Source organism: Lutra lutra, chromosome 14, assembly GCF_902655055.1.
Source record: "Lutra lutra chromosome 14, mLutLut1.2, whole genome shotgun sequence".
In the NCBI taxonomy this organism is placed as follows: domain Eukaryota; kingdom Metazoa; phylum Chordata; class Mammalia; order Carnivora; family Mustelidae; genus Lutra; species Lutra lutra.
Window position 1 is genome coordinate 12657252 of NC_062291.1, and position 12116 is coordinate 12669367.

Consider the following 12116-nt stretch of genomic DNA (forward strand, 5'->3'; position numbering starts at 1 on the left):
CCTCACTCCCATCCACAGGAAACCACTAATCTACTTTTGGTCTGTATAGATTTGCGTATTCTGGACGTTTCATGTCCGTGGAATTATTTCCCTTTATTTTTTTGTGACTGGCTTTTATCACTTAGCATGTTTTCAAGGCTTGTTCATGTTGCAGCACACATCAGTCCTTAATTTGTCTTTAATTATACAACAATATTCACAATACAGACATACTGCATTTTATTTATTCATTTGTCAACTCACATCAAGCTGTCTCTGCTTTTTAGGTCTTACGAATAATAACCCTGTGAACATTTGTGTACGAGTTGTTTTATGTGAATGTGAATTTTCATTTCTCTCGGGTGTATACACAGGAGGGGAGGTGCTGGGCCATATGGCAACTGTGTTTCACCTTTTGAAGAACCGCAGAATGTCATCTAAAGCAGCTGTACCATCTCACGTCCCCCTACCCCCCACCCCCACCCCCTGGCCCCTGGGTTTCCTTCATGTCCCAACATTCTCATCCACATGTGCTAATATCCACCTTTTTTTATTACCATTACCCTTGGGGATATGAAATGGAATCTCATTACAGTTATAAAGTGCTTTTTGAAGGATGAAATTTTTTTTTTATTTTGAAGAAGTCCAGTTTGTTCATTGTTTTTTCTTTCATGGGCTGCACTTTTTACATTCTATTTAAGAAATCCTTTTGTCAAATCCAGTATTTTCTCTTATTTCCAGTCCCCCCACCCCCAAGAAAGTCCTATAGTTTTAGCTTTCAGATGGATGTCTATCTATGGTCCATTTTGAGTTAATTTTTGCATAAGGTCGAAGTTTACCATTTTGCATATAGCTAGCCAATCGCCTCAGCTCCGTTTGTTAAAACGATTATTCTTTCCCCAAGGCATTGTCTTGTGAAAACCAACTGGCGGTCTATTTTCAAAGACTACTTTGAAGTAGTCTTACTCAGGGATAATTTTGCTTCATGCTAAGGCAATAATATCCTTGTGAGTCTTCTACCTCGTGCCTTTTCTCTAACAAGGTTTTTCCATTCTGGCCCGTGCCACCTGAACTATTCCCAATCCTGTGTAAACTTGGGAGATTTTTCCATTTGTTCCTTTCAGGTGTTTTTTCTCCTGGTCTAGTATAGTTTCGTCATATGCAAACTCCAGGTACTTCTCAGTGCCAGACTTGAGGGGAACCCTTGGCAGACCCCGAGAGCTCTTTCTCTCTCTGCAACTCTTTCTACCTTGCTCCTCTGCCCTGCAAATTCGATTGCCTTAGCCTTCATGAATTCTCATCTGAGTCCACGCAAAGAAACTGCCAGATTTTTTTAAAAAAGATTTTATTTATTCATTTGAGAAAGACAGAAAGAGAATGCCTGAGCAGAGGAAAGGGACAGAGGAAGATGCAAACTCCTAGCTGAGCTGGGAACCTGATGTGGGGCTGGATCCCAGAACCCTGGGCTCATGACCTGAGCCGAAGACAGATGTCCAACTGACTGAGCCACCTAGGTGTCCTGAAACTGTTGGATTTTTTTTTTTTTTTTTTTTTTTTTTACCTATGTTCCCCTCTCCCTGAACTGCAGCCTTGAAATTCTCCCCAGGCTGTTATCTGGGGCAACTGCACGGCTCACTTTATTTAGTTTCCTCTGTGTGTGTTCTTTGTTTCTAATGCTTTCTTTCTAGGAGACTTTACCCAGTCTTGGAGCTTTAAACTCTATCTCTGTCTCCAAGCTGGGATTTGACTTTGAACACTAGCTGTGTACGTGCCAGCACCGATCTTTGCCATTTTTGTCTCTAGATCCATTCCCTGCCCATCCGCTGCTCTGTGTCATTGAGGGTGTAGGGGTCTGAGCCCTGTAGCCTGCATTTCTTAGGCTCCTCTGTCAGCCAGCGTCAGGTTGTATTTGACCCAGAGGAGGTACTGGTGGGACACTGGAGGGCAGGAGGCAGGAAAGGCCACAACATGTCTAATCCTTCTCTCTTGGCCTTGGAAGTGTCTCTGGAAGAGGCTGCTCAACACAACACAACCACCTCTGGTGTCTGGTGACCCTCTCTTCCCCTAACACCACCTCCGCCCTTCCTGCTGTTGCTGGTCTCTTTGGGGCTTGCCTACATCCTATTTGGCTTCCCAACAATTCTGCCACCCGTGCAACCATTTGCTCTGTTTGGAATACAGTGGGTTCTCTCTGCTGACAGGGCCTTAGCTGAGTCAGCTCTCTAGTGAGTATCTCAAAATAAACACATCTAAAACCAACTCTTGATTCACCTCCCAAGCTGCTTTTCTTGGTGCTTTTTTCATTTGAATTCGAGTATTTGTCTTCACCTCCACTGCTCTCACTGCCCCATTCTAAGCCATCATTAACTCTCGCTTGGACTATTGCAGTAGACTTCCAACTTGTCTCCCTGCTTCCCTAGTTGATCCTAGCAGACAGAGTGATCTTTCTAAACTGTAAACCAGAGAATGTTGTCTTTCTGTTGAAAAATCTCTCACCGGCTTCTTGGTCAGAAGAAAAAGCAAAGTCTGTACAATTGCCCCTCCAAAGCACCCAAGTACCTTCAGGATTTCATGTTCTAGTACTCTCCACCAACACATTCTGTTCTAGTGACACCAACCTCACTGGTCTTCCTAAAACCTACCAGGACATTCCTGCTTTGGGGCCTTTGCACATGCTATTTTCTCACCCCAGAATGGTCTTTCTCCAGTATCCACATGGTTCTCAATCAGCTTCCTGTTTGCGTTCAGTTCTCACTTCATCAGAGTCCTTTTCTGATTACCTCGCTCATAACACAACCCCCTCCTTCATTGTCCCTTTACTGTTTCATTGTACTTCACAGCACTTTCTACTACTTTATGTTATATATTTGTTCATGGTGTGTCTGTTCCCACTGGAATGTAAGCAGGAGAACAGAGACATTGGTTGGCTGCTATACCCCTAGTCTCTTAATACTGGGCATTTTAGAAATAAAAATAAAATGTATATCAAGATCGCTTTGCATCAGGCACAACGCTAAGCGCTTTATACGGAACACACAATTTCTTTTCACTTACAGAGCCCAAAGCCCTATTCCAGGTGCAGAGGGTGCGGATCATGCGGGAGAAAGCCTCAGCAACCGAGAGCAGTTACCCCCGGGGATCAGGTCTGCGGGGAGAAGGAGCCTCTGCCCCAATGGGGCCCGCCCACGGCGCATGCTCCTTGGCGGCGCTGGGTAGGGCGGGGTCTCGGCGACACTTCCCGGTGGCCCCTCAGTGCCGACTGGCGGCGCGCGCAGCCTGAGTCGGGAGGGGCACCTGCCCCCGCGTACGACGGTCCCCGCCCCTTCAGGTGTCCAGCTCAAGTAGCGGGCACTGCGGCTCCGCACAGTGGCCCGGGAGGACCGGTGCGGGTGAGTGTCGCCGGGCTGAGCCGCTGGGTGCGGGTGCAGCAGCTCGGGCCTCCGCGGCCCCCCCAACCCCCCACGCCCGAGCTTCTTCGGCCAGGCGGGACCCCCTGCGCTTGGCTCCTGACTGAACCCGCCTGGAGCACCTGCGGGCGCCTCTCCTGCGGGCCGCGTGGTCCAGGTTTCGCGGGGCTCCCCGAAGTTGCCCTCGTCCAGAGCCCTCGGATCGAGGTGACCCCCGGGACCCCTGATTCCCAGCCACCTTCTTCCCCTGGTTAAGCTCCCCCTTACCAGTTGGCCCTTTGCTTCCCGTGCTCGACCTGGGTGAAGCTCAGCTTCGCGGAACAAGGCTTTAACGGTATTGCACCGGTATGCCGCAGGAGTTAACATAGGTCGGAAGCACTGCCGGGACGTCTGGAGCGTAGGAGAGTTTTATGGGAGCCGAAATTATTGTTGGTGGTGTCGACACTGTCATTACTAGGAAGCAAAATGGGAGGCTGCTTTGGGGCTTTGCTTTTCTTCAACCACCCAACTTTTTGACTGACCCCTGTGTCATTTTTCAAAATCTGTCCGGCGCATCTCCTAGGTGTAGGGACCCTCTAGAGATCCTAAGGATGCAAAGTTGAGTCAGACTCCCGCCCTGCCCTCGGGCTGGGGCGAAAGGAGGGCCGACGCAGCACTTTCTTGCATTGTTACACTGTAGGGAGAACTGAGCTAGAAGTGGCTAAGAGAGCCCAGAAAAACATAGACTCCAGCCCGGAACGGGGCTTTTTCTCCGTGTATACTTCTCAGTCATCATCCTTCCGAGAATCACTTGACTAGTTGGTTGGAAGGAAACATGAACAGGATGACGTATGCTGGTAAGGATCTTCTGCCACTACTGTCTTGGAGCTTCTCTGCAGACAGCTGGTCCAGGTTCTGTGGGATCGGTACCCAGTGGGAAGCATCTGCTGCCAGAAGATTCTTTGTTTTAAATTGTGGGCACCACCTTTCTTTTTCCCTTTTCAATCCACTCCCTGTTTCCTAGTAAAAAAGGACTCTGGGGAGGTTGAATTATGATAAAAGGCAGCCTGGGAGTATACAGCCCTCCCCAACCACCACGGAGAGATAAAAGCTTGTGAGTAAAGGCCAGGGGAGCTCGCTTTGACAGTGCAGGTCAAGGTTACATTCCTTTCTGCCTACATGTTCAGGGTTCCTCGTGGCTTTGGGGAAGCCCAAAGGAATTGCGCTGGCAGAATTCACTATGGTAATCTCCTGAGAACCTATTTCTTAAGATTTGTGGAATACTCAGTTAGGCACAAGTCTGAAAGGCAGCCGTATTGTATTGACATACAAGAACAAGACTTATTTTAAATGAACGCTTGTATACATTTTGATGTCTGTATACTCCCACAAAACCATAGATACTTTCAATATAGTGAACCTGTCCATCACTCTCAAAAGATTCTTTGTGCATACCCCCTTGTAATCCTTTCCTCTTGCCCTTTTTCTTAGGCAGCCTGAGATCTGCTTTCTGTCCATAGAGATTAGGTTGCATTTTCCAGAGTATTATATAAATGGAATCATATATTTTATTCTTTTTTGGGGGGGTCTGGCTTTCATTCACTGTAATTATTTTAATATTCATCCATGTTATTGTGTGTTCATTCCTTTTTATTGCTGATATATATCTATATCTCCATATCCATTTACCCACTTGGGGTATTCAGGTTTTTCCAGTTTTTGTTTGTTACACACAAATCTGTTATAAACATTTTTATTCAAGTCTTTGTATGGGTATACATGCATGCATCTTTTTTTAAGTGATTATATTTTTTAAGAATGCAGGATGCCTGCGCTGTAGCTCCAGTCTTACCGCTAACATCCAGATTCCTTGGGAGACTCACTTTGCTTCGCCTTTAGCATTCAGCCCCAAGGTCTGTGCTGTGCTGTGATCTTGCACATCACTGGTGGAAACTAGATCATCTTTGTTGGTGGTTGGAGGGTCTCAGAAGGGGAAATGGGTGGTCTTCTATCTTGTTTCTCTTTCAGGCTCTCTTTCATTTCACTCTTTTCCTTGGATGACATATTTATTTTGTTTTATTTATTTTAAAAAATTTATTATTACTCTTTTTTAACTGAAGTACAGTTGACACATGTTATGTTAGTTTCAAGTGTGCAACATAGTGGTTCAATGTCTTTGTGTATTATCTTGTGTTCCCCACAAGTATAGCTACCCTCTGTTCCAACACCATTGACTCTATTCCCTATGCTGTGCCTTTCATCCCTGTGACTTACTCATTCCATAACTGGAAGCCAGTACCTCCCACTCCCCTTCACCCATTTTGCCCTTTCCCCTACCCGCTTCCCTCTGGCAGCCATCAGTTGTCTGTATTTATGGGTTTGTTTCTGCTTTTTGTTTGTTTATTCATTTTTAATTTTTTATTATTTTTTATTTTTTAAAAAATATTTTATTTATTTATTTGACAGAGAGAGAGAGAGAGAGATCACAAGTAGGCAGAGAGGCAGGCAGAGAGAGAAAGGAAAGCAGGATCCCTGCTGAGCAGACAGCCCGATGCGGGGCTTGATCCCAGGACCCTGAGATCATGACCTGAGCAGAAGGCAGAGAGAGGCTTAACCCACTGAGCCACCCAGGCGCCCCTGTTTATTCATTTTTTAGATCGCACATACATATGGAATCATATGGCATTTGTCTTCTCAGTCTGGCTTACTTCACTTAGTCTAATATTTAGGTGACAAATATGAATCCTGATGTGTAATTCTGGACAAGAACAGAAATAGACATTGGGAGGTAAGAACTAATACTCAGCTTAAAAATGAGAACTTAAAAATGTTTAAATCGCAGTGAGAGGGGAAAAGGTGGGAGGCTCACAGGATCTGGAATTTTGTGGATCTTCCTCTTTTTCTCAGGCTATTGTCTTCTAAATCCTCTTCTCCATTTTGTCTCCGGAACAGTTTGGTGAAGCTCATGGTGAGAGGGTGAGCGGGTATGCTGGGCTCCAGAGGTCACATGATAACTGGTGGTGGCAAGTGGGGCCGTTTCCTAGTAAAAAAATAACTTTTCTTTTTTTTTTTTTTGGTTTCTGATGTGGCTGGAGTCCTCTGTTTCCTATTTGCCCTTGACCTGAGGTTTACTTGCCCTAAACCTGGTTCAGAACTTTTTATGGGAGCGTTCATCTACCAACATCATCTGTGTAGTGAAATTCAGACAAATAACACAAGGCTATTTTGTACAGAAGGAAAATGCAGCTCCTGGGATTGGCGGCCTGTTTGGTCCTTGGGACCCTGCATTCCGAGGTGTCCGCAGACGGTCTGGCCCATCTGGATCCGGAGACAAATATGAATGTGGTAAGTTTCTCAAAGTCTCAAGGATGCTTTTTAAAATGCTTCTGAGATGGGGTGCCTGGGTGGCTTAGTGGGTTAAGGCCTCTGCCTTCTGCTCAGGTCATGATCTCAGGGTCCTGGGATCGGCTCAGGTCATGATCTCAGGGTCCTGGGATCGAGCCCTGCGGGCTCTCGCTCAGTGGGGAGCCTGCTTCCTGTCCTTTCTCTCTGCCTGCCTCTCTGCCTACTTGTGATCTATCTGTCTCTGTCAGATAAATAAATAAAATCTTTAAAATGCTTCTGTGACAGATGTCGAGGATTTTTTGCAATTACGTGGGCTACATGAAGCCACAAACTAATCTCTTTATATAGTATTGCACTTTTCACGTTCTCTGAATCTTAGATTCAGTTTGCTGACTTTCCCCCAGGTAATGTGTATTTTACGAACTGCACTTAACTGTTAAAACTACATATTTCTTAATGCAGGAAAAGAAAATTTTATAAGTTCATTTCATTTTTAAGTTAACTGAATTTGTTGAAAGAACGATAAAAATGTAGCAAGACTTGCCAAGAGTGTTACTACCAACTGCTGCTTTTATAATACTTTGAACAAGGAGTGTGATAGCAATGTCCAGGGAGCACGGTTCGATACAAAAACCAAAATAATCTGAAAAAAATTTTTGTTGGAACCAATAAGCAATATAATTTGTTGAGTAATTGGCACATTTCAAAGTTACTAATCATAGGTAAACAATAAAACCAGGAAATACCTCGCTTAGGCATAAAATATTGGGAAAATGCAAATGACTAAAGAAAGTAACTATTTTTTAAAATTATTACTTCTTTTAGAGAGAGAGTGAGAGAGTGAGCGTGGTGGGGAGGAGCACAGGGAGAGGGAGAGAAAGAATCTTAAGCAGATTCCATGCCCGGTGAGGAGCCGGATGCTGGCCTCGATCTCCCCACCCTGAGGTCATGACCTGAGCTGAAATCAAGAGTTGGACGCTTAACTGATTGAGCACCCAGATGCCCCGAAAATAGCTACTTTGAAGCAGATGATGGCAATGACCCCACTGAAGAATCAAGGCCCTCTTAGAGGCAGATAAATCCATAGTGACTCAAGAGAATATAATCAGGGTCTTAAGGTCAAGGTTTACTTCTCATCCCCAATTTTTTTCTTTTATTCCTCCCCCTCCTTTGAAGTTTGTTTGTTTGTTTGTTTGTTTTACTATAAGATGATACAATTAAATTCTTTCAAATACTTGGGCTAGAGAAGATAGTGAGCACTCACTTACATTAAATCTAGATAATCGAATTCTCCATATCCCACCGAGCTCCTGATTAACCCTTGCTCCTTGGACTGGAGAAGTGATTTTGATCATACTTTCCTGTTTCTCATGTCTTCTCGTTCTTCAGCTAGCTCTCCCTTGCCATTGTGCATTCTAGTAGTGTCCTCTGTTAGCATTCGCTTATTAATTCATTGATGAAAACGGATTAGTGCTACGCTCTGTTTCCCAGGACGGGACCTCTTAAAATGAAGATAGTGGTAGATCGTGATATTAGCTGGCATATTTAGAAAAGAAAGAAAGAAAGAAGTGTGTTTATTTGTGAAGCCAGGATGTTAACAGAGAGGCCCAAAGCAGTGGTGAAATCAGACACATTTGGTGTCGAACACGCTCAAATGTCGAAACACGCGCCTGTCAGTGGGACAGATGGATAAAAGAGGTGGGGGATTTATTCTTGGATGGAACGTGCTGCTTGACGGAGCACACTAAAATTTCAGTAACAACTTTTCTTAAAGCCTGGAGAATGTCTACTGACATCTTGTCTTCTCCTTTGCCTGCTAATGTGGGAAGAACTTGTCCCATTCTGTCCAGAGATTTTCCAATATTCTTTCTCTCCATAGAGTGAAATTATTGTTTACTGGGGTTTCCCTAGTGAGGAGCACTTCATCGAGACAGAAGACGGATATATTCTTTGCCTTCACCGTATCCCTCACGGGAGGAAGAACAGTTCTGCCAAAGGTATGGGTGTTTCCTTGGTGAGGCAGGCACACTCGGAGAAGTACCGGCGTGGCTGGAATTTGGCTGGTTTTCATGTCTGTGACCAGGTTGAGATTTAACCTGGAAGCATTGAAATGGGGTTATTTTTTAGGCCCAAAGTACTAAAAGTGTCACACGTACGCAAGGCCTATAAAAATACTTCTTAGAGGGGTGCCTGGGTGGCTCAGTGGGTTAAGCCTCTGCCTTCGGCTCAGGTCATGATCTCAGGGTCCTGGGATCGAGCCCCACATCGGGCTCTCTGCTCAGCGGGGAGTCTGCTTCCTCCTCTCTCTCTGCCTGCCTCTCTGCCTACTTATGATCTCTGTCTGTCAAATAAATAAATATCTTAAAAAAAAAATACTTCTTAGAAAGAACCAAGGACGAGTTGTCTTATTTCAGATTTTGCTTAAGGATTCAAAGGTCAGTTTTATTTGAGGATATGCTGAAATCTCTGCTTTCTTTGTTGTAAGGAAGCATCTTATTCCTGAAATGTTTTGAGCATTAAGGAGATAGCTTTTGGTGGTTGAAAATTAATTGATTGAATAGGCAAGGTATTCACATGGTTCAAAACTTTAAAGGAAATAAAAAGCTGTACAGCGAAATCCTTCCCTCCCGTCTCGCTGTTCGCCTCCCTGGGTCTGTGTGCATCCTTCCAAAATCTCTTGAATTTCTTAGCTCTAAAAAAATTTCTTTAGAAACAAATATAAACATAGAGATTCTTTTCCCCTGCTTCCGTTTTAATGTAAAAGCTGGAGTATAATGCATATTCTTTTGTTCATTGAATTTTTTACTTAATATTTTGGAGATCTTTCCATACAGTACATAGAAGACTTCACCGTTTAGTTCTGCAGACACGGGGTGTTCTGTCGCACAGTTGTACTGTGACTTATTTAACAGAGATCCTAGGGATGGGCATTTGGGCTGTTTATAGTCTTCTGGTAGAAGACAGATCTTGCTGCTGAAAATTACCTTGTATAGGTACAAGTTTGTTTATAAGAACCACTCCTAGAAATGGAATTTTTGAGCCAGAGGATGTTGTATACATTTGTGATTTTGATAGATATTGGTAAATTGCTTTCCATGCGGTCTTGCTCTAGTAGTTGCTCTTGCCTCGCTAGCAATATATGAAAGCTTGTAAAGCTTTGGAGATATGCCTTTATCTTCCCATAGCAAAACTGCAGTTTCCAGTTCAGATTAATGAATTTCTAGACAGACTACTTGAAATTTTTAAATATATTTCTGAATAAGGATCTCATCCCCATTCAATCATCTCTCCAGACTTACCTTATTCTTTACCATTTGCTCTTTCTGGAGCTTTTCCTTGGAAAATTGAGACGGAGATGAAGGAAATTTGATGACGAGCTGTTCTTCAACTAACATTTTATGTGAGCAGAAGGGCCTTTTTGCCTCAATTTCTTCTCTAATTATTATTCAAAGCAAACTAAAAGCCTATGTTAACATGAGCTTTGTAGCATTATTCTTTTTCTTTCTTTCTTTCTTTTTTTTAAAGATTTATTTATTTATTTATTTGACAGATAGAGATCACAAGTAGACAGAGAGGCAGGCAGAGAGAGAGGGAGAAGCAGGCTCCCCCCTGAGCAGAAAGCCGGACACGGTACGTGATCCCAGGAACCTGAGATCATGACCTGAGCCGAAGGCAGATGCTTAACCCACTGAGCCACCCAGGAGCCCCTATTCTTTTTTTTTCTTAATATAATCTGCTTTGTCTATTTTTTCTCCCATAAATTCTGACTATAAGAAGGCATTTCATAATGCTGAAGTAGCTGAGATAGCAGTGCTCTTCTTGAAATTTCCTTCCTCATTCTTGAGATGTTTATGGTTTACACATATGTTATTAAGCTCCTTCTTGAGTGTTGTAAAAATGAGTAGTGAGCTGTAGTGAGGGCTTCTATCTTTTTTTCCTACTCAAACACACAAAATGTATACTTTATTCCAGTGTGAACATCTGATCTTCCCTTTTTTTTTTAGTAAACTCTTTGATTTCAGGTTCCATATATAGAAGAATAAGTACAGATGTCATTTCTCTTAAAAGTGGTTCGTTGGCTCATAGAATTAGTAACGTGAGTCACTGTTAAAAGAAGCCCTGCTTGTGTTCCCTCTCTCGCTGTGTCTCCCTCTGTCAAATTAATACATAAAATCTTTAAAAAAAAAAAAAAAGAAGAAGTTTGGTAAAAACATGCTTAGAGAACACCACCCCCACCCCAGTCCCCAGGCTTCTCTCTCCCAACGGTTAGAGCAGAGGATGCCGCCTGCCAAACGTACGTGGGGACAAACGTCTGTACTCCTGCAGGGGAAGCACTGCGCTCCCCAAGGTGGGGGAAGGGAGCACGAGTCTGGACGTGCTCCCGGTGGCAGGAAGGAACCAAGAGGGCTCAACGTGAGATCTGTCTCCGCGGCTAGGGACGCGCACGTGATTTCGCCTCAGTGTGTCTTGGGGTCTTCACCTGTAGAAAGGCTGTTTGGCTGGGATGATCCCCAAGGTCCCTTTTAGTCTTGGTCCCTCTGGTTCTATGGTTTCTAGTCCCTTCTCTGTTGTTGTCATTGGCAGGCATGCACGCTGCAGGGTGGGGGGATACCCTTGGTCTCCAGAATTTGGAGCACAGGCAGAAAGCTCTCTGACTCTGGTGGCAACGAGAGATCCCCACCCGCTCCCTGTGCCCTGCGGAGGTCTCCTTGTCAGTGCTGTTACTTTGGCTCACGGAAGCCAAACAGACAAAAACAATTCCCAAGAGTTCCTGACACCCAGCCTGGAACTCATCCTCTCGTTCATGCCCCTCCCCTGACTTCCACCTTTCCTAAGAACACCATAGCCCTCCCAGTGATCCTGTCCTGGACGCTGCAGAATCGGTCTCGCCTCGGGGCCTCGAGCAGACGTCAGGTCCTCTCTCAGCCGCCGGGTCATGTGTCACGCGGCTCTAGTGCCTCTCTGCGCATGCGCACTCGGCAGGGCCGCCGCCCGGCTTACACGCTCGTGACCATTTCACCGCATGCCCGGAGTCAACTCACGACCCCAGAGAGGAGGCTTCAGCCGCTTTCGTTTTGGAGGCTTGCCGTGTATCAGAAAAAGGAAGAATTTCAACACAAAAATTGTTTGTCCTTTAAGACACTAATGCTTTTGCTACACCCACATATAATGCCCTGCATCTCTGCTGGTTACAGGGCATTGCGGGGTACCTTGAACCATTTTCTCATTTACTGGGGAGACAGTGAAGCCATCCCTCTTACCCCTTTTCAGTAGTTTTCTCCATTTCTGTGCTCTCCGGCGATGCGGCACAACCTGAGTTAAAGCCATGGGGTAGTGTCTTCGAGGCCATCGCCCTGGTCCTCGGATCATACTGAGTACCTCACTTAGAGATCACCATTGGCCTTT

At 44.8% G+C, this 12116-nt stretch overlaps 1 protein-coding gene across 3 annotated transcripts in view; it reads left to right on the plus strand.

Moving 5' to 3' along the window:
* The first annotated feature begins 3200 nt into the window (after positions 1-3200).
* The window catches only part of LIPA (lipase A, lysosomal acid type), a 37535-nt gene continuing 28619 nt past the window's right edge, over positions 3201-12116 (plus strand). The window contains exons 1-4 of one of the 3 annotated variants that reach the window (XM_047702295.1): positions 3201-3368; positions 6313-6341; positions 6599-6710; positions 8590-8707. In XM_047702295.1, the coding sequence (XP_047558251.1) occupies positions 6331-6341; positions 6599-6710; positions 8590-8707 (241 nt within the window). In that variant the 5' untranslated portion in view covers positions 3201-3368; positions 6313-6330. Of the gene's footprint in view, positions 3369-4402; positions 4480-6272; positions 6342-6598; positions 6711-8589; positions 8708-12116 lie in introns of those variants that run through there. The other 2 variants (XM_047702293.1, XM_047702294.1) reach the window with 2 other exon arrangements.